This window comes from Fusarium verticillioides, chromosome 4 (genome assembly GCF_000149555.1).
Source record: "Fusarium verticillioides 7600 chromosome 4, whole genome shotgun sequence".
Lineage (NCBI taxonomy): Eukaryota > Fungi > Ascomycota > Sordariomycetes > Hypocreales > Nectriaceae > Fusarium > Fusarium verticillioides.
The window spans coordinates 815,578-839,895 of NC_031678.1; the positions used below are offsets into that span (position 1 = coordinate 815,578).

At 48.3% G+C, this 24,318-nt stretch overlaps 9 protein-coding genes and 1 non-coding gene across 14 annotated transcripts; 7 read left to right on the forward strand and 3 right to left on the reverse strand.

Annotated features, from left to right (window-relative positions):
• Positions 1-146: 146 nt before the first annotated feature.
• Positions 147-3,576, reverse strand: FVEG_04598 (alpha 1,3-glucosidase). Its single transcript, XM_018892403.1, has 2 exons — positions 3,301-3,576; positions 147-3,249 (listed from the first exon to the last, which is right to left on the reverse strand). The coding sequence occupies exons 1-2, from the start codon at positions 3,383-3,385 to the stop codon at positions 443-445; spliced, it is 2,892 nt and encodes a 963-aa protein (XP_018749100.1). The 5' UTR covers positions 3,386-3,576; the 3' UTR covers positions 147-442.
• On the forward strand, positions 2,747-5,909 carry FVEG_04599 (nucleoside-diphosphate kinase). Of its 3 annotated transcripts, none has more exons than XM_018892405.1 (9): positions 2,747-3,260; positions 3,318-3,802; positions 3,883-4,314; positions 4,384-4,414; positions 4,474-4,517; positions 4,567-4,625; positions 4,681-4,725; positions 4,774-4,839; positions 4,892-5,909. In XM_018892405.1, the coding sequence occupies exons 3-9, from the start codon at positions 4,043-4,045 to the stop codon at positions 5,089-5,091; spliced, it is 717 nt and encodes a 238-aa protein (XP_018749102.1). In that variant the 5' UTR covers positions 2,747-3,260; positions 3,318-3,802; positions 3,883-4,042; the 3' UTR covers positions 5,092-5,909. The 3 variants fall into 3 exon arrangements, with proteins under 3 accessions (XP_018749102.1, XP_018749103.1, XP_018749101.1); XM_018892406.1 differs by having other exon boundaries at positions 3,978-4,314; XM_018892404.1 differs by having other exon boundaries at positions 3,318-4,314.
• On the reverse strand, positions 4,482-6,056 carry FVEG_04600 (hypothetical protein). 2 transcript variants are annotated; one of them, XM_018892408.1, is made up of 3 exons: positions 6,022-6,049; positions 5,141-5,966; positions 4,482-5,086 (listed from the first exon to the last, which is right to left on the reverse strand). In XM_018892408.1, the coding sequence occupies exon 2, from the start codon at positions 5,836-5,838 to the stop codon at positions 5,227-5,229; it is 612 nt and encodes a 203-aa protein (XP_018749105.1). In that variant the 5' UTR covers positions 5,839-5,966; positions 6,022-6,049; the 3' UTR covers positions 4,482-5,086; positions 5,141-5,226. The 2 variants fall into 2 exon arrangements, with proteins under 2 accessions (XP_018749105.1, XP_018749104.1); XM_018892407.1 differs by having other exon boundaries at positions 4,482-5,966; positions 6,022-6,056.
• Positions 6,057-6,663: 607 nt separating this feature from the next.
• Positions 6,664-8,229, forward strand: FVEG_04601 (hypothetical protein). The gene has a single exon (XM_018892409.1). The coding sequence runs from the start codon at positions 6,834-6,836 to the stop codon at positions 7,998-8,000; it is 1,167 nt and encodes a 388-aa protein (XP_018749106.1). The 5' UTR covers positions 6,664-6,833; the 3' UTR covers positions 8,001-8,229.
• Positions 8,230-9,999: 1,770 nt separating this feature from the next.
• On the forward strand, positions 10,000-10,389 carry FVEG_04602 (hypothetical protein; the record flags this gene model as incomplete). Its single annotated transcript, XM_018892410.1, has 2 exons — positions 10,000-10,078; positions 10,139-10,389. 2 exons carry the CDS (start codon positions 10,000-10,002, stop codon positions 10,387-10,389), a joined length of 330 nt encoding a protein of 109 aa, XP_018749107.1.
• A 1,683-nt stretch (positions 10,390-12,072) lies between these two features.
• FVEG_04603 (hypothetical protein) lies at positions 12,073-12,664 on the forward strand (the record flags this gene model as incomplete). The annotated part of the gene is made up of 3 exons (XM_018892411.1): positions 12,073-12,117; positions 12,170-12,282; positions 12,343-12,664. The coding sequence occupies 3 exons, from the start codon at positions 12,073-12,075 to the stop codon at positions 12,662-12,664; spliced, it is 480 nt and encodes a 159-aa protein (XP_018749108.1).
• Positions 12,665-13,520: 856 nt separating this feature from the next.
• FVEG_15512 lies at positions 13,521-13,611 on the forward strand. The gene has a single exon. It is a non-coding gene; the product is annotated as a tRNA-Glu (tRNA).
• Positions 13,612-14,197: 586 nt separating this feature from the next.
• FVEG_04604 (ubiquitin-conjugating enzyme E2-18 kDa) lies at positions 14,198-15,125 on the forward strand. Its single transcript, XM_018892412.1, has 2 exons — positions 14,198-14,648; positions 14,697-15,125. Exons 1-2 carry the CDS (start codon positions 14,405-14,407, stop codon positions 14,948-14,950), a joined length of 498 nt encoding a protein of 165 aa, XP_018749109.1. The 5' UTR covers positions 14,198-14,404; the 3' UTR covers positions 14,951-15,125.
• On the reverse strand, positions 14,750-17,953 carry FVEG_04605 (hypothetical protein). The gene is made up of 2 exons (XM_018892413.1): positions 15,290-17,953; positions 14,750-15,236 (listed from the first exon to the last, which is right to left on the reverse strand). Exons 1-2 carry the CDS (start codon positions 17,879-17,881, stop codon positions 15,135-15,137), a joined length of 2,694 nt encoding a protein of 897 aa, XP_018749110.1. The 5' UTR covers positions 17,882-17,953; the 3' UTR covers positions 14,750-15,134.
• A 2,667-nt stretch (positions 17,954-20,620) lies between these two features.
• On the forward strand, positions 20,621-24,090 carry FVEG_04606 (hypothetical protein). 2 transcript variants are annotated; one of them, XM_018892414.1, is made up of 5 exons: positions 20,621-21,570; positions 21,927-22,169; positions 22,254-22,413; positions 22,500-22,999; positions 23,053-24,090. In XM_018892414.1, exons 2-5 carry the CDS (start codon positions 22,010-22,012, stop codon positions 23,847-23,849), a joined length of 1,617 nt encoding a protein of 538 aa, XP_018749111.1. In that variant the 5' UTR covers positions 20,621-21,570; positions 21,927-22,009; the 3' UTR covers positions 23,850-24,090. The 2 variants fall into 2 exon arrangements, with proteins under 2 accessions (XP_018749111.1, XP_018749112.1); XM_018892415.1 differs by lacking the exon at positions 20,621-21,570 and having other exon boundaries at positions 21,843-22,169.
• The last annotated feature ends 228 nt before the right edge of the window (positions 24,091-24,318 follow it).

Consider the following 24,318-nt stretch of genomic DNA (forward strand, 5'->3'; position numbering starts at 1 on the left):
ACAGATCAGCTCACATGTCGTGCATATCCAATTGCTATCCGATTATCTTCAAGAGTTGTGCATTGTCATGATGCTCATGATCCGACTCTGAATCATCGAAGACGCCGACGTCACTCACGCTGTACTCCATTCTTGAGGCATTCCATTTCGTAATTGCTCTAATCATGTTTATTTTCAACCCTGGCCTTGACTTCAATGCATCTCCACTCACTCAGCCATTCTGAAATCGTCCGTATTTCCGTAACGCGCCATCACTGTCGATACTTGCCTTATTAGTAGGACTTGACACTGTATCTCTTTGTTGATAGTGACATTCTAGTAAACATAGTTGCAATTATTGCGGATGCTGCCGTCCATAGTCCATCCGTGAATCAATTCAATGTCCAAAACTGTGTCTATTCTTAGTTGCACTCCACCTCTAATCAAACTAAATTCATGTCTTTTAAGCAAGCTTGACGCTCCAATCCTCGCCAATTTTGGCTCCAACTCGGCCAACAACCGCAAAGGCTGCGCGGCTGCCCTTGGCTGCGTGATATTGAACATTGGCCGTCCATGTTCGTCCCTCAGACTCGACCTGCACCTCCTTCTGGTCCCAGGTCTTGGGCGCACCGACAATGATGATCTTGTCAACGTTCACCTTCTCCATGGCCTTCAGCCAAGGGCCAGACTTGATAGACTTGGTGTCACGTCCCTCGGCCTCAATAGAGGTCAGGGTGTTTCCACTAAGCGTGAACTTGCGGTGAATGTATTGACCTTGCTCGTAATCAAACGAGTCGCCATCATCCACATAGAGCTCACCCTCAGCAGCGCTAGCCTTCGAGGCTGAGACAATAAGTGTGTAGTCATCGAATCGCATCAGAGCGCTTGATCGTCGGGGAATATCTCGTCGAGGAATGATATGACCACCTCGCAATAGAACGGGGATCTTGTCAAGGGGCGCGCTCACTGTAAGATACTTGCCCTTGCTTGTCTTTTGAACATCGTAGGTAAAGTAATCATAATAGACCTCGTCATCGGGAATCCAGACATCGACAGACTCTTTGTTCTGCTCTGTGACTGGTTTCACCAAGAGGCCGGTTGAGCCGACGAAGAACTGATCTTCAAGAGCAAAACCAGCCTCCTCTGAGGGATGGGTCCAGAACATAGGTCGGATAATGGGGCTTCCGTCCTGCGCAGCATTGTAGAATGCAGTATACCAAGCAGGGAGAAGCGAGTATCGGAGTCGGATTGCGGCGGTTGCAATTGGCGTGTAATGCTCGCCTAGGAGGTAAGGCTCGCGACGACGAGCATCAATGTGGGCATGAGCTCGGAAAAAAGGATACCAGATACCAGTCTGATACCAGCGGACGAGAAGATCCTTCTCGGGGTTACCAAAGAAGCCTCCGACGTCAGCACCGGCAAAAGGGAAGCCGGAAATTCCTTGGTTGATGGTCATGGGAATAGAGGTAGCCAAGTGTCCCCAATCGGCCTGGTTATCTCCGGTCCACATAGCACCAAGCTTTTGCGAGCCGGCGTAGAAGGCTCGGGTCAGGATGAATGGTCGTCGAAGCTCGCCCTTCTCGCGGTGAAGGAGAGCCTGGAACGTTGCGTTCTGGAAGGTCAAGCCGTTTAGGTTGTGGACATCACGGTGCTCCCATCCTCCGTGGTGAATGTTGTCCTTGGGCATAGTCACCTCGGGCCCGTTGAAGACTGAGGGCTCGCTCATATCGTTCCACATCCAAGTGTTGGACATGGTTCCCTTGAACTTGTCAAACTTGAGCATAGTCTTCCACCATTCGATAGCCTTAGGGTTGAAGCAGTCGATCCAGTTGGACGCTCCAGGCCAGCACCATCCTTCATAGAGCTTCTGCTCCTTGTCATGGACACCAAGGTCTTGAGCGACGAGTTCTTCGGAAGCAGCATAGTTGTCGGTTTTCTTGATATGAGGGTCAAGTAAAACAACTAGTTGACGACCATGAGCGTCGAGGTGCTCACCCATGTCAATGGGATCGGGGAACGAGTGAGGTTCCCAGGTGAAATACTTGCGATCATCTGTGTACTCGAGGTCGAGCCAGATGACGTCGTATGGAATCTTGTGCTTGTCCATGTTGCGATCAACGTTTCGAACATCATCGCTGGAGATGTAATTCCATCGACATTGGTGGTAGGCAATTGCAAATTCTTGAGGCATAGCGGTGTAGCCAGTCAACTCGCCATAAGTCTTGGTGAGGTCCTGGGGGGTAGGACCAAGAAGAACAAAGACATCCAGAAGACCAGACTCAGAGATCCAATGGGTATGAGTGCTAGTCTTACCACCAACTCCAAGGCTTAACGGATTCATTTGGTTCTTGGCCTTAGTAATATCGACCCAAGTCTCGGCGACGTTGAACCAGAAAACGCCAACTGATGAACCTTTGCGATGCGCCTGCATGAAGGGAATGGAGCCATAAAGCGTCATTGGGCTGTCGAGAATGTACTCGAAAACGTCGGCGTTATACATACGATAAGGCTCATCGTAGTTGCCTTCTCCGCCACGCGTTTGCTTCAGTGATAGAGGACCGGTGTGTTCCGGAATGCCAAACACATGCTCATACCCGTGGAAAGTTATGTCCAAAGCAACGCTTTCGGGCCCTCGGGGTTTAGTATCGGTATTTCCACCGAAAGATTCGTCCCACCATGTACTCTCATCTTCAGCAGCTTCCTCGCCTTCCTTGTTCTCAATCTTGGGCCTCCAGTGCTCCATGTTGAGCAAACCGCGGTCGTTAAACTTGACGTGTGAGTTACCATCACGCCGGAAGTCGATTTCGAAAGGCGAAAACTTGATGATGGCTTCCTGCTTGGCCTTGGGTCCATATTTGATATTGATCTGAGACTTATCTTGGAATGCAAGTTGCGCCTCCTTGTCAAGGTCCAAACCACCAACAAGAACCCAGTCGTCCGCCTCGTTGTATCTTTCCTTTCGGACAGGGCTATCGTCTCGCAAGACCACATCTTTGTTGCGTCGCTTCTCTTCGTCCATTGTGACTCGGGCGGCACCAGACTTGAGGAATGAAATTGTAAGGGGCAGGCGGACGGTCTCTCCATGGCTATTGATGGTCTTGACAACCACGGCCTGCAATTTTCCATCCTCAAAAACTGTCGAATCGGCTGAGATCTCATATGGGGCTTTCCAGTTTGAACCTTGGGCAACAGCGTTGTCGGCATAGGCGCGATTTCGTTTGCAGAAGCCGGATTGGTCACATTTCTTGAAGTCCTTGTCTTTCACGGCAACTGGGAAGACTGTAAGCAGAGCCCTTCGTCAGTACACTCATTGAAACTTACTAGCTGACTGGAAAAAGCACGTAAATGTGCCTAGTAGCAGCAATAGCGCCGTCCAGCGAAAGGACGACGCCGTATTCGACTTCATGATGTTGAGACGGTCAGGAACCAGAGCTCAAGTATGAAGAAATGAATAAACGAGAAAATGGTCAATTAAAATGAAAAAATGCGGAGGCATCAGATATGGTCCTCTGGCCTATATCCTCTGTCCAGTCGCTGGTTTAAGAGAATGTTATTGTTGTTTATGCTGGGATAACCTCAGCTTTGATGATGTCGAAGTCAAGTCAAGCTGTCCCTAAGCTCCCCTGTGAAACTCCATTCCGGATTGGGGTTGGTTTCAGACGCAGGGGAGTGGATACCTAAATGGCGGGGCAGCTTCGATAAAAGATTAGACCCGTTAACCAAACATTTCAGTTCTCGATTTCTGAGCTCAGCTTTCGCGTTGGATGCACTGTAAGAAGCTCTTTTTGATGCAGGTACAGTTCGTTTACGCGCTTTGAGTTTTGTAAGTAAAGAAGTTTCGCTACTCTTCAAGTTCCTCTTTTATGAATTCTGTTTGAGTATGAACTATGTTAACTCTTATAGTATCGCTTTCCTGTCTTTTTCTCTAATCCTCTAATCCTCTCCGTACTCCTGTTTTCTTGTTCAGTACCTAATTTATATCTGTCCTCGACAACTAGTTAAATCACGTGTCCGTGTGAATTCTCCAGATCTCGCACCCAAGACCCCTCAACGCCAGCTCATCATGGCTGTAGAGGAGCCCCGCCAACGTGAAGACCCCGCCGCCAGCGGCAAGAATTGGAAGCAACAGCAGGGACGGAGAAGTGCGGAAAATCTGGCCCCGCGATTTTTTGCTCTTCTCTTCGCCCTCCTCGCCCTTTATATCCTCTTTTCACCGCCTTCTTCAGGCCTTTCCCCTCCAGTCGATCCCTCCTCTACCTCTACTTCTTACTCTGTTCCTACATCTCAAGTCATACCAGACAAGAATATCGCCAAAATGTCCTCCTCCGAGCAGACGTAAGCTACCCCGCCATCAGATTCACCCCGTATGCTTCCTGTTTGGATGTTTTGCTAAGTTTATCGCAGCTTCATCGCTATCAAGCCCGACGGTGTCCAGGTAAATAAACGTCAACGGTTACACAATTGATTCGATAAGAGCTAACAAGGCTCCCATAGCGTGGCCTCGTTGGTCCCATCATCTCTCGATTCGAGAACCGAGGGTGAGTAGTTTTGTCTGCCGTTGTTGCTATAGCTATTAACTTTTTACAGCTTCAAGCTTGCTGCCATCAAGCTCGTCACCCCCGGCAAGGAGCACCTCGAGAAGCACTGTGCGTCATCCCCAAAAGTCGTTCGATATATCAATTCGCCCTAACATCGTTATAGATGCCGATCTCGCTGGCAAGCCCTTCTTCCCTGGTCTGATTGAGTGTATGGCTTCCAAATCCAATTGATACAAGCAAATCTAATTTCATCTAGACATGAACTCTGGCCCCATCTGCGCCATGGTCTGGGAGGGCCGTGATGCTGTCAAGACTGGCCGTGGTAAGTCTCCAATCATTGACTATTTCTTTCCACTTTCTAATTGCACATTCAGCCATCCTCGGTGCCACCAACCCCCTTGCCTCTTCCCCCGGTACCATCCGTGGTGACTACGCCATCGATGTCGGCCGCAACGTCTGCCACGGCTCCGACTCGGTCGAGAACGCCCAGAAGGAGATTGCTCTCTGGTTCAAGGAGGGCGAGGTCGTCTCCTGGAAGTCCGCCCAGTTCAACTGGGTCTACGAGAAGGCTTAAATTTTCGATGTTGTAACGCCCTGAATGACGGAGTGGAAAAAGCACATACAAGTGGGATGAGTTCATCTCTGTGGGTATAACAAAAATCAAGACAGAAAATCTTCTCAAACCCTTCGTGCTCGATTTCAAAGTGACTTAAGGTTTGCTTGTGAATATTCCTTTGGCTCTCATGAGTATCCCGGCAAACCATGGCGTAGCCCATACACTGCCGATGATACGAACCGGCAGTAAAGCCTTAGTGATTGCGTACGCGAGAGCAACTTCAACTACCACTTTGTACCGCCCATCTCCACGATGCCAGCGCTCCACGGCGTCCTCAGATTTGGAGTCCGGGTGTGTTGTAGCCGCATTTGAGGCCTCGCCGTCTTCGTTCTGACCGAAACCAAACCACCCCTTACGTGTGAAGTACCTCTCAAATCGGCCAACTCCATCTTCGACATAGCTTCCAAAGTGGCCCGTTACGTATTCCACTGGCACATAATTGGTGTAATGAAAAAGACCAAATAGCCCTAGCACCGGCACAATCGCTGTAATTTCGTGGAGGATCAAGAATGAAACAATGTGCGAGACTGGAGCGTTGCGTAAACCGCTGGTATATCTTTGTAAACGTCGAGGCAGCTTAGATGTGATGCGATCGATGCGGGAAGCTTGGGTTGACTCAGCGCGAGGATATGAGGTGTTGATGTGCGGGGGAGCGCGAGCACGGAGGCTAGGGCGGCAATTGAAAATTTTGAAGTTGCGACGCATATTGAGATTAGATATCCAAGCTTAGGTGAGGTGCTTTATTGGTAGCGTTGAGTAAATCGAGGGTTTCGACAGTCGTCGTTGAATTCTATGTGGAGCTGCTGACGGCTTGATTTAGCCCGCGCTCCGCGCTATTCAGGGTAACCAGTTAGCCAAAATGATATAATCGTCCACTGTGTGCTTTACACTTATCGATCCGAACTTCTTTTGTGCGATTCACTAGCTATTGATGTTAATATATGATATAGTGTGCACCATCCGGGGTTTATGAAAAGAGTCGTTCCACAATTGCGCTTGTTGTGAGTTATCACATGGTGAGCCTAAGAGTTGGCTTTCGAATCATTCGTCTTCAAACTGCGGTTTCACTTTGGGATATTTGCCAGAATCCAATTTCACTGATACAAATCGAGAAGCCATCTAAACTCTGGATTTCGAATCTGTGGGTAGGTAGTCCCATTCTGCTCAGACATACAATTGAGCGAGGTCATTGAGGTGTGGTCCTCGTTCTTGGAACATCCTCGATGATCTCTCTTTCCTGATGAGATATCTCGAACCCCAACAACCTTCACATGACGCGAGAAAACATGTGGTCAACCAAGATATAAGTTTTGAATGCAGGTAAAGAGCATTGTCCGCGTCATTTGCATCGGTGTTCTTTCCTCCTCAGTCCAAACCGCCTCCTTGCGATGGGCATGCTCCTGCCCAAGACGCAAGACAATGACCTCAGAAGTCCCCAACAAGGTCCTCAGAATGAGGCGACTGTAGTTGAAGAAGAAGGAGCCTAGTCAAAGTTCTTCCTTAGGATATGCCAGGATTTTTAAGAATATTCTCCGTCTGTTCTCTTCCCCTATCCTTTTCATCTTCCTTCATACACATCTGCATCCCCTCACTTCTCACAAACCCTCCAATTTGCTGCCTCAAATCAATCATTCAATCTCAAAATTCTGCAAAGAACTCCCGGCACTGCATTCCTGAAGCAAGCCCTTCATTCAAAAAACATGGTCTCTGTCAAGTTGGCGGCCGTTGGTGCCTTTCTGGCAACTGCCCAAGGCCAAATTCGTCACCCCAATGAGGACCTGATTCTTGCCGACTGTGGCATTGGTGACAACAAAGCCCATCCTGGATGGTCTACTTCTCGCCAAGTGAACTGGTACCAGGACATTCAGTGGCCTGACGATGTCTCCAAGTTTCCCCCTCCACCCGATCTGGAGGTTGAAGTTCCTTACGCAGATGGAACCTACCCCTGGAATCCCAAGGGAACCACCGTCAAGCTGTCTAACGGTGTTGTCTGGACAGCTTATATCAACCCAAGGATCGCTGACGGTCAACCAGCTGGGTCTGCCGTCACCACCAAGGAAGGCGGTCAAGAACTTACCTGCTATGCCTATCGTGGTCGCCCTGTCAGCGCAGCAATCAACACGACTGTCAACGCTGATGCGGTCTGCTTGACTGCCTTTGTCTGCAACCGTGATAACCGCGCCCCTCCTCGTCCCAGTGGCATGGAAAATCCTACTTCTACCTTGGAAACATCTTCTGCCCCGCCTGCCACGACTACATTTGTCTCGCAGCCGCCAGCAACACCTAGTCCCACAGGTGGTGAGCCAAACCCTCCAGCTGACCCCAATGCTGGCAAACTATTTGTGTCTATTCTCCTCAGCCCCCGTTTCATCAACTGGCCCAACACTTGGCAAGCCTTTATCGAGAAGTTTTCCTGGGATCGGAACACCGGAAAGTGCGTGGGTGAACCGGTGAAAGGGGACGGCTACACCATTAACATCGACTGTGCTGGCATCCAGATTGATTCTGACTCTCACCTGACACTTATCATGATCAAAGCTCTCCATGACCTTGGCATGAACAGCACATTCTTTAACCAGAACCCAACCGTACCAGGAAAGCGCAACTCCACAGCGGATCATTGGGTGGTCATGCCTGAGTCTTTCAGTTTGCAGGCCATTGATGTTTCTCATCAGAAAACCATCGGCTACCTCGCATACAACACTACATACGACAATTTCCTCACTGGACCCTGCTCGTCTTGCCAATCTGAGCGATTCAACAAGGACTTCTTTGATCCGGTTCTGGAAGCTGTCAAGGGAACTTACCCTCTCTACAACAGCTACAACATTCAGGCCCAGTGCAGTCCGTGGATGGCATGCTGGTAAAATGGGAGGGCAGTGTCTTTCATCTGTATTCTGGGTGTAGTGAGTTTTACGGCATGTGGTGGTCATGTGGCTTATGAGGAATGAGAAAGGGGATGATCGATTTTGGTGGTTCATATGGTATTAATTCCTTCGCTTCTCGATATGTATTTCGACGACTTTACTCTGCTCTATGATGAGCTATAGTTATATCATTCACTACAAGCACAACTGAACTTTGCTAAATCTCGTGACGAACCGAATAACGCCCCTTTTCAAACTAGATGAACATCTCTCCAGGAGAACTCGCCAGTGATGTGTTCTCCAAACATAGCACCGTGAACATAAGCGTCGCCGACATACTGAAAGAGGCTATCTGAAGGAACCGATCTTCTAAGAACCAATGCCAGCAACGATCATGATTTTATTCCCCGTCTGGGTCTGAAGCGGAACTGGACATGAGTAGCCTCGAATGTTTAAAAACGGTAATACTGAGGCTTCGGGCACTTAATGGTAAATAGGCCAGTATAATGAACACTCACTCGTTAGAAGAGAGAGAGGGGTGGGGGGGCTGCACGGTTGAATGCACTGACAAAGCTATGTGAGCGTCTGATCTTCACCCATTCCAATAGGTCACATAAACCATTCGATAAAGACGAGGTCTGGCATTCAACTGCGCATACTATACAGAATGGTAAGAGCAATATATAATGGCGAGGGATCCCAGACTCAGACGAACTCCTGTGGTACTATTCCATAGGCACATCAAAGTACTCACTTCCGAAACCAATTCCAGGAGACCAGTATAAAAATTGATACATATACAATGCGCTGACCGGCTGGAATGATTGAATATATAAGCCATGCCGCTTGTCACGGTGAGTCAAAATGCAAATGCTATCTGACCACAATAAACATTGATTGAAGTCTCGAGAATTTCTGGTTGCAGATGCAGTAACTAATTTGTCATCTTCATATGGGAAATCCTCAAGAGGAAAAAAAGAAAGATAATAAAAGAAGTAGCCCTATGAGGATATGTGAACCTCGAATTTTGAAAAACGATTTATCCAGGAATCTAGACCTACCAAGGGGAAGCCAGTGTTGTTACTTGGAGCCCCAAGATCAACCTCATTGATGCGCCAATGGGTAGTTCCCACATTACTCAACCTACCTAAGGCAGGCTTCATCACATTCAGACCGGGTGACGGTGTCATCATATTCGCCCATGTCAACATCGCTGGCTTGCTCTTGACCATTTGTCCTGCCTTTGGAAGAACGACGACTGCTTGCATCTGAGGAACGTCGGCTGCTTGCTTTCGATGACGAACGAGGCCCGATTTTCAAATCAGAGACAATATCAGTCAATTTCGAGAGTTGCTCAGCCAGCTTTAATTTGTGATTAGACTGTGATCGAATGAAAAAAGGGGGGTTAGATGGGCTCACGATTTCCTGGTTGTTGAGAAGCATCAGAATACCAGGGGAGACAGAAGAAGGATCTCGAGGTAACATCCACTGTCGAACTTGAGCGAGATCCTGTCCTGGGTGAGGGACGTTCTGGTTTTGGTCGCTTTCGAACATCTCTGTACAATATATAGAATACGCTCGAGTAAGATAGGGGGTATACAGCAGTATGTCGAAGAAAAGTTGAGAGTAAAGTAGATTTGAGCGCTGACTAAAGGGTAAAATAAATGTTGCGAAATACGAAGATTAAATTTCGCGTTTTGAGATGTTGAGAATTGCAGAATACTAGAGAGGAATAATTTTATGAGTCGCAGTGACACTGGCACTGCACGGCAATGTATGAGACCCTAAACTTATGATAGAATTATTTTCAGCACCAAAACGATCTCGAAAATATTTTAATCTGCTCTACTGCTGCAATTATTCTATATGTAGTAATTCTTATTACGCCATTGCTCCCTCTACTATTCTTCTTTATCCTCTTTTCCCCTTTTCATCTCGCCACACAACCATATCACGGTTGTCTTTTCACTAGGGGCATGATATAATTGTCTATAACTTGATGTTCTTGAATTACCCAGAATCTGGTAACTCTTTTTGCTCTCGCGCTCGGCTGCGTGTCAACCAGAACCCATCACAAGGTGTGCGTCTTCTCACATACAGAAACGAAATCTTGGTTCCTGAACCTTAGTACTTCATAGAACTCGAGCTCCAGTGCCTGAGCATGAGCAACCAAGCCGTGAATTTCCCAGACCTCGAGTCTGCGGCGATCGAGGACAATTACCACAACGACGATGATATGCGCCTCCTGAAGCGACTGCAGGGACGTTGGCGAAAGTTTCACCAACACTGGGACCTAGCAACGAAACAGGAGCTACTGAAGCTCATTGATAACGGGGATATCAAAACGAATCCTACTAACCGCACTATTCCCAGTGGACGCAAATTTTGAAAGAAAAATGTCAACGTGACATGGGCAAAATGGATCGTGATGCGATCACACTACGGGACACATAAATTGAGCAAGTATCAGGCTAGATTGATTAAAGAATTTCCTGGAGTTTTCGCAAGTTCATGGGTGCGCCCAACGCAACAGAAGAAAGGGCACGAGATGGCTGTTGACGAGCCCGACGACGGGCCTCTGGAGAAGGATATCAGCGAAGCATTCATATGTTTGCTAGACAACTACATAACCAATTTCCATCGCCAAAGTGGTTCCAAAAATATGGCAGCTTTATTGACAACCTTTCCACCAGAGCTGCGTGAAATGGTTGTCGAGCTACTAGACGCAAGCAGTCTTGATGCGCTGACGAAAACGTCCAACTAATGCAGACAATGTTTTGGCCCTCGATTATTTTGCCACATTGCATTGAGAGGCTCCGAGAAAGTCGTAGTATAAGGCCTCAAGACACTCTTTCGACCATCGGTTCATATTTTGCCACGACCTCTATGACAAGTCCGGCATGTCCATATCGCTGTAAAGGGGTCATGATGAGGTTCTGACGTGCAAAGCCATACTGCATTCTTCTTTTTGGGAGGGCGACCACTATATTCCGATCAACATAGCTATCGGCAAGCATAAGATTATTATTCTTGTTCCCCAGCGACGAGCTGCCGACACTGTTCCGTCAAGCACTTCAGGAGATGCCACTTATATCCACCTCAGTCTATGTTGGACTGGCATCCCCCATGTTGCCCGGAAGACTGTCGCGAGGCCTTCGCTGTTTGACAGCCGACGGAGCCATCTAAATAAGCAGAAAGCCAACGTAGGAAAGTCTACGTGTGGCCTGGGACATCTCATCACGCAATAGTGACGAAGAGAGCTTTTACCATATAATTCGCGACATATGTGCCCCAGAATCACTAGAGTCACTGCAAATCCATGAAGATATCGACCGAATCTTCATGAGTCTCATCCGAACCGTAAAATTCCGGAATGTCAAGGGTCTTTTTGCCGTTCTCAATGAAGACAGCTCAGACTGGAGGGTAATGCCGGTCAGAGCCTTGAATGGGCTTATCGCCCGTACATGTCAGGGACTTGAATGGCTGGTTCTAGGTCACAAACACACTCTATATGAGGTCATATACACCAGGTGAGGCTTTGTGCTACATCCCGTCTCGCTTGCAGACCTTTGTACTGTAAGTTTCTGATTGATGGGGGAAATAAAATATCATTATTGATTCATGGCTGACCATTGTTGTTTTTAGGACGTGTACCTCGAGGCTATGTCCGTCGTGCTAAAGAAGGACTTCGAATGCCTAACACACTTAGCTATTGCTCTTCGCCAGGGCACACTGATCGATGGGATCAAATTTCAAGGTCTTTCGTGTTCAGTGGCGGACATGTAGATATATGAATGGTACATTCGTCTGCTACATTTCATTATGAATCGTGTTCCCCATCTACAACAGTACTTTTGTTCTTTCTATTATACAAACCCTTCTCATATCTACATTAAGCTTCATTCCTCATTCTCCATTCCTTCACTTTCTCCTCTTCAACCTCGACCGCCTAGTCCTTGCCCTTCGCTCTTCTTCATCGCATACCCGTTTCATGCTGTTGACTCAAACTCTATATCACTTTTCAAGTCCTTAAGAACTATGAGAACCCTCTGATTCTTATCATCTATTCAGAATGTCCAGTCAACATCAGGACATTACCCTTGAACCCACTGGCTTGGTTTATACTACTGAACAGGACGGCCGAGTTCGACGTTCTCTCATCCGTGTAGAAAAAGGCGTCGCTGCCTCAGGGCGAAGACTTCCAAGCGGAAGTGGCGTCTGTACAGGATCTCCTGGCTCTCGATCTCACGGACCCCGAGAAGGAGATAGATGGCGTTATCCTGTGAGTCCTCAGACAACCATCGCGCTCTAGCAAGACTGAGCGTTCTACTTGCCTCTATAGGAGCCAGCTAGGAGTTGTGGTGGGGCTCCTCCTACCTCTCAACTGCCAGACCCCGGTGGATATCAACCTCGTCGGGACCTTCGATGCTGGGACAGGTCACATTGTCCCGTACCAAGCCGGATGCTTGCTTTTCATTCGTCCTCCGTGGCGTAACAATGGAGAGTTCCATGTTCTCTACAAGAACGACGAGCACCGGCCACTTCGGCTTTCAATGAAACTTCTCAGGACGTCGGCCGATCTCATCTACTACGACGAGTGGACGACCTCCCCCAAGGGTCCGATGAAGTTGGATTCAGTCCCGAAGAAGATCATCAGCTTCTAGAGCGAGTAAATGAGAAGAAGGGGCCCCGACCGGATGGTGATCGATAATATGCCAAACACGAGAACCGCCAGTAAGGCCATGATGTTCAATTCCGCGGCACGGGGTCAATAATCATCTGATCTTTTGGGATGGGTTTAGGATGAGTTTAGCCTAAGGTAGCCTAAATCATCATAAATTTAGGACTAAGCTTCCCTAAGTTTATGTAATCCTTATGATATGTTGAGCCCTCAGTTGCATGTTCAGAGGCAGTCACGAAACCTGATGAGGGCAGTGACAAGATAGCATCAGAGCTGGGAATGTCACCAAGATTTCAAATGTAAATAGCTGACCTAACACTGACTGAAACTATGTAAAGTCTCCTTGTTGTTAGGACAGGACACTCAAGCTCATGGTGTGGTTAGTTTATGATTCAAGAGCCTTTGTGGCATTTTCTGCACACAAGTCAAAGTTATTATACATTTCTGTTGTTCTCTGAATTCATTCCTTACAGTTTAAAACTGATTTAAAACAGCAGAATGGAGACACACAAGAGTGTAATAACTGCTAATTAGTATACCAACATGTTCAACATCAGCGACATACAAATATCAGCATCGCCAATATGCTTCACCCCATTTTGTTTGGTCATCGTATTACAAATATGGGGGTTATGATTAAGCAGTTGACAATCCTTATCAAAGATATACATTCTCTGCTGGTAGATATGCAAAAGGGAAGACTGGACTTGCACACACAACGCTTGTCTAAGGGAACTCGACAGACCAATGGACTAAGTGGGTCATGATCCATTGAGCTCTCCACAGTTTGCACAAATGGTTATAAGGATCGAAACCAGCGTGGATCCTCAACAAACGCATCCGGTGTGGTGTATCGGTTTATCATTCCGCGTTTTCAATTGCTCTGCTATAAAAGCCGCGGCGAGCGGGGTTCGACTCCCCGCACCGGAGAATTCAGCGAGCTCAGTATGAGTTCTAGATCTTTTTGTGATGTTTTGCAATTCGTGGTGATGCATATTGACCATTTCCAGAGCCAGCGGGTGTTTTTAGCGATATATTCCCTCCTCAGCGTCAAACCAGCTTACTTGCAGGCTTTCCTTATTGGATTGTTTATAATAATCCTGATCAATGAATTACTTTTGTGTGAAATTTTGTCTTTGAGGTTCTTTTGAGTTTCGCTGGTAGAACACCCTCAACCGCTCAGTACTATCTGAGAGGTCAAACCATTTCTAGCAGATACGAATCCCATGATAACTATGAATCCCCAGCTTGTATACTACAGTAGGATAGCTTCGTCTTACTCTGTTTCTCATCATGTTTCACTGCCCGGTCAGCTTCGCTCATAGAATCGAAACCGGCGGACTTGCACAAACATGGCAATTACGTGTTTTCATCAATGCCAGAATTTCTGGCAATCCAGTTCAGTTTCCCAGCTTTCAATTTGGCCTCATTATTGCTCCCCGTGTCATATCCATGGTTCTTTGGCATCTGCCAAAAACGGCAAAAGACCATCGACGCCGAAATAAAATTGTGGGGCGGTCCGTATCCCGGGATCCCCACTAGCCGTCACCTTCCCTCCACCTTGTCCGAAACGTACCTTCCTTCCGCTTCTCTGAGTCTATCCCAACAACATCATTGCATTTCTTGTCTAACGTCTACAACAACGTCGATTTCTTAGATTACATCCTTTCTTTTTCGTCACTGGCTAGCATAGGTGCTCCCTCCTGTTGTCACACCCCGCATCATGACGTCTACCGCCCACCGCCGCCTACTCCAAGAGTATCGCGCCCTCACCAACAACCCACCAGAAGGCATCACCGCCGGCCCCATCTCTGAAGACGACCTACTTCACTGGGAATGCCTTATTCAAGGTCCTGAGGGTACACCCTTCGAGGGCGGCGTCTTTCCTGCGGAGCTCAAGTTCCCAAAGGACTATCCGCTTGCCCCGCCATCAATGAAGTTCCTCGCCGATGTGTGGCACCCAAATGGTTCGTCAACTCTTCACTCTTTCGCATGCTCATACTAACTTTCTACAGTGTACCCTAGTGGCCTGGTATGCATTTCGATCCTTCACCCTCCTGGCGACGATCCCAACCATTACGAGCACGCATCCGAACGATGGTCACCTATTCAGTCTGTCGAGAAGATCCTAATCTCTGTCATGAGCATGCTCGCCGAGCCCAACGACGAGTCTCCTGCAAACGTTGAGGCAGCGAAGATGTGGCGTGAGCGGCGCACCGAATACGAAAATAAAGTCCGCGAGGGTGTCCGAAAAATGCTGGGTCTATAACATGTAGATACTTAGTAGCAAGGAGTATTGGCGCACATCTTTGACACGGCGAGGTATGGCATAGCATGGTGTTCGGCAGCGGTATCGCCGCCAAATAAAATTCATATACTCATCCCACATCTGTCTCAAGACACGCTTCTAAGTGAACGCTCGACAAACTCCCTCCCTCATGCTCATGCATAGATCATAGTCCATTGTCCGCCTTAAACTTATCCCAGCTCTCGTTGAGAGTGCTAAACACTAATCCTGCGATCAACCTAACCTCGGTACTTGCATCTTGAGGAAGCTGCGATGTGTTAGAAATACGTTAGACAGGGTACTGTTTGATATAATGCTTACCTTGTCAGGATGTGTCTTTGCGATAGCTTTCATATACGAGATCTTGACCTTATTGTTCATAACTAATTCGTGCAAACCCACCTTCTTCCATCCACTGTTCTCCCACAGTACGCTATCAAGGCTAGCAAGGAGAGCCCGAATATTGTCTCGTTTTCCGTCGCGCCAGGCAGATACCTTGGCATCGACCTTCTCCGAGAGCACAAACTTCTCGTCATCCTCCTTGGCTGCAGCCTCATTTGCCTCGCGAAGACGCGTAACGGCCTCGGAGCTCTTTTGAGGTCCAAGACTGGCCGTTGCGGAGGGTCTAGGCCGAGGTTTGGCGGCTGCTGGCTTCGGTGCCGGCTTGGGCTTGGGCGCCAGAGTGTTCTGGCATCTCTGTCGACCCTTAATGGCATTCGATCCACCAACGCCACTTTCGACACACAATTGCCAGACCGCACTAGCATCACCCCATTTCTCCATCTGTTCTAGAGCCTCTGCTTTCCTACTCAAGGCCTTACCGTAAAGGTCTTTCAGGTCTCGGTTTTCGTCTACTCCATTCTCATTCTTCACAGCCACCACTTCTCCTTGACCATTGCCAGGACCGATAAGCTTGAGTGCACTATCGGCATCTTCGACAGCCTGCTTGGGCTCTCCGGTCTTTAGCGCAGTCAAAGCACGATTGCAGAGGAGGAGGATGGCAAGAGGATGTGTCGGTGGGACAGCTGATAGCGAAGACGAGTAGGATGAATGGGCAGCAGCATAGTCACCTCTCTTGAAGTGAGCTGTGCCTTGAAGGCGGTGCTGTGTAGAGGTTTGAAGCGCGACAGGGCTGATAGAAGGGATCTCCCGAGCTGGACGTGGTGATGGTTTTGAGACAGGTGATGGTCTCTTAGCCTGTGGAGTTGGTCGAGGAGAAGGCTGAGCGGGTCGTGAAGGTATAGACTGGGATGGTTTAACTTCTTGAGAGTTAAAGAGTAAATCTGCTTCTGGTTCCGTTGGCTTCGGTGAGGGCGCTGGCGAAGAGGCCTGTGAAGATGTCTTATTTCTCCTATTAGGGCTTCTATATGTAGAGATCTCATCATCTGCCGCCAGTCTGTTGAGCCGCGATTTAGAATCAAAAGCCGATGTCGGTGGTGGGGCCTGCTGTTGCCATCGAGGTGCTGGACTGGCACGACTACCAGCAGAGTGAGCGGGTGATTGTCCTCTCGATGTCTGAGGAGTAGCCCTCTGCTCAGTAGGTCGACTGTTAGTCCGACGAGGCTGGGGACGGCCACCAGCTTCAAGCATCATCGCTTCGTCTGTAGCGTCTGCTCGTGCCTCTCCTGTGCTCTGAGATCTGGACTGTTGCTGTGCTTCCCGCATCCACTTAGGTTGGCTTGGGTCGCCTTCTTGTTGGAAATCAGCGACAGCCTGCTGCATCTTCTTCTGTCCGGTCTTCCAAAGTGAGTTGGCAGTCTTGAAGAGACTGTTACCCATTGCAGCAGCTGTCTTTGCCAAGTCCTGATCGCCTGCTGCAGGCGACCTGCGATCACCTCTTGGAGGACGGCTTCCGGGCCTACTAGAACTAGCAGACGAGGGTTTCCCCTGCGCCTGTTCCTTAGATTTTCGATGCGCCTCATCCAGAAGCCAATTGACCGCAGCTTGAGCATTGTAACCGTCACCACTCTCAACCAAAGCACGTCGGGCATCGTCAGCGGAGAATCCATAGTCCACAAGTTGTGCCACAGCTCGATCAAAAGGATCCTTGTTGACTCGTGGTGTTCTTTCAACATACTGCTCACGTGCTGGGATGGCTTCCTCTTCAGATGAGCTTGAGTCTTCGTCCTCAATAGGCTTTCCAGGCTCCGCATGTGGTCTGCTGGCTTCCTGTTTGCGTCGTACCTCCTCAACTGGGCGTGCAAGATCTCCCAAAAAGTCGTCATCATCTGCCAATTGAGTAGACGTCGCAGGAGCAGCAGTGGGTTTCATCTGGTTCAGGCCAAAGGGATCATCATCTTCAACTCCAAAGGCGCCTCCATTTGCTCCTTTTCCGTCGGGATTCCATGCACTGGGGTCGTTCAAGTTAATTGGCGCAGCTGCTGGGGCGCCATTCGCTGGAGTTGATCGATGCGACTCAGGAGGGGGGTAATAACTCGAATTGTCGACTTTGGTATCCTTATTAAAGGCGGCAAAGAGGTCATCGTCGTCGACTTTTGGCGTGTTCGAAATAGGTGGTGGTTGTAAAGCAGGGCTCGTCGATGCACCTCTGTTTCCGAGTGCATCCCAGAACTGTCCATTACCAAACTGGGCCTCCTGTTGTTTCCTCCTCTCCTCTTCCTTCTGTCGCTTCTCAGCCTCAAGTTGCGCCTGACGCTCAGCCAAACTCAGGTTCTGCTTCGACTTTGCAGGCCCAAAATTCATCAAATTGCTGAAACTATCCTGCGATGGCTTCGTCGGTGCAGGCTTGGGGGCCACGGATCCAGAGCCCTGTGTGGATAGAGGCGTGTTACGGCCTGAGCCCAAAGGGGGTGGTGTTGGTCTCATAGGCGCGAACGCTGAGTTCATAATAGGCGGCTTCGGTTGGCCGCCGGCTGGTTTAGAAGACCAATCGAGGCCTGAGAGGTCGTCCATCGTGAAATATCTGGTATGTTACGGGAAATACTTAATCATAGTACGAGAAGTGAAGTAGTTGTCTGCTATCGCAACTGCGAGATGCGACCCCAGCCAGGGGCCGCATTCGGATGTGGGGTTTTATGTGGCTGTGCATGGTTTGTGGCTTATCACATGATTCTGTAAGGTACAGACGGATCAGGTTCAGAGCGTTCGCTGACTCCTGTTTGCTTGGTGAAATCGATTTAAGTGAAACGATCGTACTTTCAAGCAGAGTTTGTATATTCAATTAGATGCCTCACCTCAAGGTCACTCTGACGAAGGAACGTATTAAACTTGGCAAACCACTGTACTCGCAACCCCAGCAAGCCATGTTTGAAAGGAAAAACATTGATTGATGTTGAAAGGCCACTGTTGCCTCTCATACCAGCCGCAGGTTTACTGAAAAGAATGAGGCCCGTAATAATGTACTCCGGACGAATAAGTGTCGCCATTGACAAAGCTTTTTCACTTACACACCATGCATCGCCTACCCTGCACTACTCTGAAGGTTGACTTGGTCAACACCGTCATGATTCGCAAATGTACGATATTAAAGGGTTGTCGGTGTAAGTGATAGCGAACAAGGCACGGATGTCGATGTGAGCCACGAGCCGAATTGTCATAGCGTCATTTTTGATCCATATCAACGCTGCCTCAAGGATAGAGAAGGCCACGGATTTATGGTCATGAAAGCAGTTACAATATTGCTAGGGTCCTATAATTCAACACTGCGTCCTATTATACTTATGTTCAGTTGTGTTATCAAGGATGTTTCGTGATGAAACGAGGCGATCGTATCCAAAATGCCCAAACAACGCGGATGTTGAGCACCAGGACCTGTTCTCAAATTAGATTGTACCATCGTTACAGCAGCTATAGTAGTACCAGTACATAGAACAACTAAGGAGTTTTGGGTGGTTCTGGACTATCTACTGTTGTAAACGGGCATGGCGCTGGTTCAACGAGCTTTGAGGCAACCGAGAAACATGGTCCCGACTGTACTGCCATCCAGAAAACTCACTCTGATTAATGAGCTGAAGATTTGCAGATCAAGTATTCAATTCACGCCTGTATACGTAATTGCAATGTCGATTCAATAATGCCTCGTGCTGGCACTCAATGGGAAGGGAGATTGGACAATTAAATCATACTGTAACAGATCTACGTTGAAGCGTGGTCTTAGCAATTGGAGGGAGCGAAAACTAACTGACTGGTATGAACATTGAACAACCAAAGCGTAGTGATCGAAATCTCCCAAAAATTCAAAACCAACAAACATAGCCAAGGAAGCCAAGATTCTTAAGTTGAAAGATATTAATTATGTCGGTCTTTATTTACGATATTTACAGGGTCACCACTTTTGCTAACTAATTTCAGAGTCCAGACTGAGGTCATCCCGCCGTTAAACGACCAACGCCACTCTCGATTATGATAGGGGTTTGGGTGGCAGTGAGGAACAGACAGCCTTTGATTGGCTGGTATCGGAAGTGAAACCCGTTTCAGGCATCTTGGCCCCTCAGATATTCCAACCCCTGGATATAAATCCTTATGCAAAGCAAATAAATGTTTGGGAATTTACAACGTTGAAACTCTCGTCGAAACATGCCAACGAAACAGACAAATGACGATGAACACCCAGGACCTGCAGATCATGGCCATCAACCAGCTCTCCTTCAGGGAGGTTTGAGGTTTCGCTCGTTACCGCTGAGAAAACCCCTTGTCTCTCCCTTTGTCTTTGAGGTTTGCACCCTTGCCTCGCTCACGACACTAGCAAACCAGCCACCCGCAAACTCGACGACACCCAATCTGAGACAATTTACCAGAAGCAGTCCAACGGCGTCATACGGAGTAGTCACACAGATCATGAGAGAGTAATTAGCGACCGATCTAACCGTGAAAGACCAGTATGCCCTAGCCTTCTCTTTAGTGTGTAATAGAATGCCGTACGAAGGAGTTCTTGGCCATTCGATGTTATGCAATCATTTAAGCAATTGTGCACGTGGTGGAGCCTGCGCGACTCTGCGAGGCGCAGGAATCCAATCAATGTTTGGCTGAACAGTGAAGATCTGTAGATTCCAATCTGGAGAGTTGCTCATCCGTTGTGATTGACAGGAGAAATGATGGAAGCCCAGACCTTCTGGCGCCGTTCGCAATGTGACCCGATGCTGTGTACAGGCTCTGATTCGGCAACTCTTCTGCCGCGACGTCCCCTGGGTTTGCTGGTGACTGGCATTATCCAGGGACAGCATTGGAGATCTCCATGTATTCATTCCGACCACCAGCTGCTGGTGCCTTGTACCTGCATTTATCGCGTGCCGTTCATCCACGGAGAGGTATTTACGACATGCTATTTGCCCCTACCAGCGCTTACAACCTTCAAGATCAGCCAATGGCCCCAGAGGATTCTTCTTAGTTCGGTATCACGACGCAAGACCACTCTAGTACCCCTGTGCGTTATAGGTTGACCCTTGGAACCAATGCAATTTTGACTGCGACACAATCAAGCTATCCCCTCCTCTCTCAGAAGAGAAATGTTCCGTTGAGTGCCAAGATGAATTGAATTGCCCCGGGCTAGAACCAAATACCCCATGCTCTTTGCTTTGCCTGTCAATGCCATGTTCTAGCGGCGTGTGCTCCCACTTCGCGGACGATCGTCCTCTCCATTCTCCATCTTTCCAGCTGAGCATTTCCTCTTGTTATTCCATTCCTTTTCGATTGCTTTTATTCTCGGGTTTTATCCATTCACTCTTTCGAAGTTCGGGCTGGCTCGCTTCACACTCATTCAGCTCTCTTTTCCGTCTCGTTGACGTTCGTATCTACACTCTTTTTTGGTTTCGACCATACACACGTTCCTTGCGATTCTGCCAGTTCAATCTCATTCATTTATCATTCAAAATCCCGATTATCTGGTTCCTGTATTGTGCAGAGTATCGACGCCTCGAGATATTGAAAAGTGAAGCGTTTTGCGAAAGGAACGCAACTTACAAGACTCGGGAGAACCACGATTGCATCACAACCACTCCGTTGAATAACTTTACCTGGATCTACCGAACCTTGTGAAAACCGTTGATCGTCGAGTCGTTACAGAAAACGGCAGGCTGACATAGGCTCCAACGGTTCCCTAAAGTTTATCAACGAGGCTTGTTGACTACTCATTTCGAAAACGGCTTTCATCTGAACTGTCGGCATCATTGCTCTCCATTACCGAGACTCTTCTGGTTCAGTTTAATTGAATTTCTGCCAAAAGCTTCCCGAAGCGTCTGTCAACCACTTTACGCTGAGACAAGTCCACCGATTGTGCGGTAGTTGGCGTCCGTAAACCGGAAGCGGCACCATTGGACAAAGCATTATTTGTCCTTGATTCAATCCAGCACCATCAAAGCCCCGGGTGGCTCAATCCGGCAGTGTGGCAGTGACCTCGACGTTGAGATCTGAACCACGCGTTGGAATTCAAGGTCTCGGATTCTCAGCGGGGCTGGCCAGACTATTCGCAAGAGTGCGACCGTCGAGCAATAAAGGTATCCCCAGCCATTACAACTTTTGCTTTCAATATTTCCTCTTTGGTCCCTACTTTCGTTTCTTTTTGAATCAATATTGTTCGGAAAGGGAATTTCGAGGATTACAGAAACTCATCATCTATTTGACTGAAACTCCACAAAACGCTGACGGTGAGTACACTTCCACACTTCCACTTATACCCTCACTTCACCATGATCGGAACTCGACTTCAACGACCCCAAAAAGAAACATCTGTATTTTTAAAATACACAGAGAACATAATTTTGCTCATGTCTCATCGGGGAAATGGCCTTTGAAAAATGCCTCTTTCTCATTTCGCGCATTGAGCCGTACCTGCGGCGGCTATCCGCTGCCAGCTGGCTTCCGCCTGAGTCCCTCCTTCCGTTTGATGCTCGAAAACAATGCTCTTTTCCTCCTTTATCAAATCTGGACGATTTCTTGCACTTTCCTTTAGACATACACCTTATTCTTCATCATCATCACAATTCTGACATCTCTCATTCAGATCGCCTCGTTGCATCGTCCACTCCTTCAAATATCGCCTCTCGAAGGCTGAATTTCAAGCCTGAATAGGCCAATACCATCAAGATGCTTAAATCACTCGTCACTCTTTCAGCTGGGCTAGTAGGTAGCGCCCATGCTTTCTGGCGCATGGAGTGTCCCGGCCGTGTTGGACTTGCCCGTATTGATCCCATCGTCGATCCTGGCACAGTTTCTAAGCATGCCCACGCAATTCATGGGTCTTCCAGTAAGTCATGAACAATAAGACCTTTCTGGTGCTATTATACAACAAGCAGCAGGGCGCCTAAAGACCTTCGCTAATATCGCATAGACTTCGCCGAAACTGTCACCACCGAACAACTCATAGATGCCGATTGTACATCGTGTCGAGTAACACAAGACAAGTCTTCTTACTGGCATCCTGCTATGTATTTCCAAGATGGCGACTCTGGAGAGTTCGAGCTTGTTCCTCAAGTGGGTGGTATGCTTGCGTAAGTGCCTCTTTAAGAATACCAGAAAGCAATATCCATGGTCCTGAATGGTCAAACACAACGAACTTGAAGCTAATGCTCTATAGTTACTACCTCCTCTTTGGAGATAACGTGACAGCTTTCCCCCCTGACTTCCGAATGCTATCTGGTTCAAATGACAGAAGAAGCTACACCATCGGTGATCCAAGCAAGCCAGACCCGGAGAAGTCTATGTGGCAAGCTCTCGGTCAGACCACGCAAAGCGATCTAGCTCAACGGGCACTCGGGTTCAACTGTCTGAACTACCAAAAAGCCCCCGAGGGCACCCTCTATCGTCACTACATGCCTGATAAGGCTTATCTCGATGCGAACTGTGCTGATGGCATCCGTCTTGAAATCATGTTCCCATCGTGCTGGAAGGGTGGTGATGCTGTTGACAGCCAAAACCACAAGGACCACGTCGCATTTCCCGATCTCGTTATGACAGGCACTTGCCCTGAGGACTATCCTGTCCGCCTACCTAGTCTCATGTATGAGGTCATCTGGAACACAGCCGCTTTCTCCGATCGTAACGGCCGCTTTGTCTTTGCCAACGGAGACACTACCGGTATGTTTAAGCTCATGTCTCAAAATAGTACGCGTTTTGACCTCTTTTATTAGGCTACGGTTTACATGCAGATTTCATCATGGGCTGGGAGGAAGAGTTCCTTCAGAATGCCATCAATACTTGCACCAGCGAAACAGGAAGAATCGAGGACTGCCCTCTCTTCGACGTTGTTAGCGAACAGAAGGCCACCTCATGCGAGATGAAACTTCCCAAAGCTTTGGCCAACGAGGATGTGAAGGGTCCTATGAAAGAGCTGCCAGGCGGCGATGGAGTTACTTATGGAGATGGCTCTGACGTCGAGCAGCCTGACCCAACCGATGGTGCTCATGCACCCACATTGACTTACTCACCTGGCGACCGACCAGAGAACTCTGCCTCGCCTCTTCCTGGTCAAGTTTTCAAGGTGTCGTCAGCCTATGGGGCTGTGGCTCCTGGCGCAAGCTCCAAGACCACTGCTAAAGATGTTCCATCATCCGTTGAACAGAAGCCATCTCTGTCCACGGATGAAGTCCTCATCCCCACAATTGCCGCTGGAGATGTGGGCGCGGCTGCACTCAAAGAGTCTACGATTGCTGAGCCTCTCCCAGCTTCGGCACCTACAACCACCCCAGCACCGGAACTGCAGCCTGTGACAGACACAAAGAGCTACTTCAGCACACAGTTTGTAACAAACGGCAACCTCGTGAGCAAGATCCTCTGGGACGAGGAAGTGGTCTATGTGACCGATCTCCAAGAGGAAGTTGTGGTTGTTACTGTTACATCAACTGCTGTTGTCGCACCCTCAGCGGCACCAGCCCGGAGGAGACGCCGTGGAGCTCACCTCCATGGACATGGACATCGATATTTCTAACATTAAACAATGGGATTTAAAAGGAAAACAAAAAAGGACAAAAACATTTGCTTCTATTGTCTGGCTGGTTCCAGGTGTTCGTATGTTATGCATGGTTGGAAGAGGAGCATTTGGCTTGGAGGTTTTTTTCTTCATAGGAGGACAATGGCAGCCCACGAGTTTGGGAACATGTATGTAAACTTAGAGAGAAACAACCTGCTACAAATACAGGAATGATGAATGACCATAACTCGTACAGCCAATTTCGAGGATTAATCTCCCTGGTGATTACGTATTTCCGATCTTCCCAGCTGAAAACTGTGTGATAATCCATATATTTTCCTATTGTTTTGAAGCAGGCCGCAACTCTACGGTTTGCCGTACACATTATGGTCATATGCCTGTCGAAATGACGAATTTATCCAAGGTTTCTTGAATCTTCCGAAGCCAAGATGGTACAGCTATCTTAAGAGTGTCGTGAAGCTGGTGT

What these genes read in the sequence shown, in the direction of transcription:
- FVEG_04600 (XM_018892407.1), bottom strand. Translation starts at nt 5,838, where the DNA reads ATGCGTCGCAACTTCAAAATTTTCAATTGCCGCCCTAGCCTCCGTGCT.
- FVEG_04604 (XM_018892412.1), top strand. Translation starts at nt 14,405, where the DNA reads ATGACGTCTACCGCCCACCGCCGCCTACTCCAAGAGTATCGCGCCCTC. An exon ending in CGATGTGTGGCACCCAAATG is followed by an intron (nt 14,649 to 14,696) that starts GTTCGTCAACTC and finishes AACTTTCTACAG; the next exon opens with TGTACCCTAGTGGCCTGGTA.
- FVEG_04598 (XM_018892403.1), bottom strand. Translation starts at nt 3,385, where the DNA reads ATGAAGTCGAATACGGCGTCGTCCTTTCGCTGGACGGCGCTATTGCTG. An exon ending in GTGCTTTTTCCAGTCAGCTA is followed by an intron (nt 3,250 to 3,300) that starts GTAAGTTTCAAT and finishes CAGTCTTCCCAG; the next exon opens with TTGCCGTGAAAGACAAGGAC.
- FVEG_04599 (XM_018892404.1), top strand. Translation starts at nt 4,043, where the DNA reads ATGGCTGTAGAGGAGCCCCGCCAACGTGAAGACCCCGCCGCCAGCGGC. An exon ending in TCTCGATTCGAGAACCGAGG is followed by an intron (nt 4,518 to 4,566) that starts GTGAGTAGTTTT and finishes AACTTTTTACAG; the next exon opens with CTTCAAGCTTGCTGCCATCA. An exon ending in TGCTGTCAAGACTGGCCGTG is followed by an intron (nt 4,840 to 4,891) that starts GTAAGTCTCCAA and finishes TTGCACATTCAG; the next exon opens with CCATCCTCGGTGCCACCAAC.
- FVEG_04605 (XM_018892413.1), bottom strand. Translation starts at nt 17,881, where the DNA reads ATGGACGACCTCTCAGGCCTCGATTGGTCTTCTAAACCAGCCGGCGGC. An exon ending in CAAAGACACATCCTGACAAG is followed by an intron (nt 15,237 to 15,289) that starts GTAAGCATTATA and finishes AACACATCGCAG; the next exon opens with CTTCCTCAAGATGCAAGTAC.
- FVEG_04601 (XM_018892409.1), top strand. Translation starts at nt 6,834, where the DNA reads ATGGTCTCTGTCAAGTTGGCGGCCGTTGGTGCCTTTCTGGCAACTGCC.
- FVEG_04606 (XM_018892414.1), top strand. Translation starts at nt 22,010, where the DNA reads ATGCTTAAATCACTCGTCACTCTTTCAGCTGGGCTAGTAGGTAGCGCC. An exon ending in CGCAATTCATGGGTCTTCCA is followed by an intron (nt 22,170 to 22,253) that starts GTAAGTCATGAA and finishes AATATCGCATAG; the next exon opens with ACTTCGCCGAAACTGTCACC. An exon ending in CAAGTGGGTGGTATGCTTGC is followed by an intron (nt 22,414 to 22,499) that starts GTAAGTGCCTCT and finishes AATGCTCTATAG; the next exon opens with TTACTACCTCCTCTTTGGAG.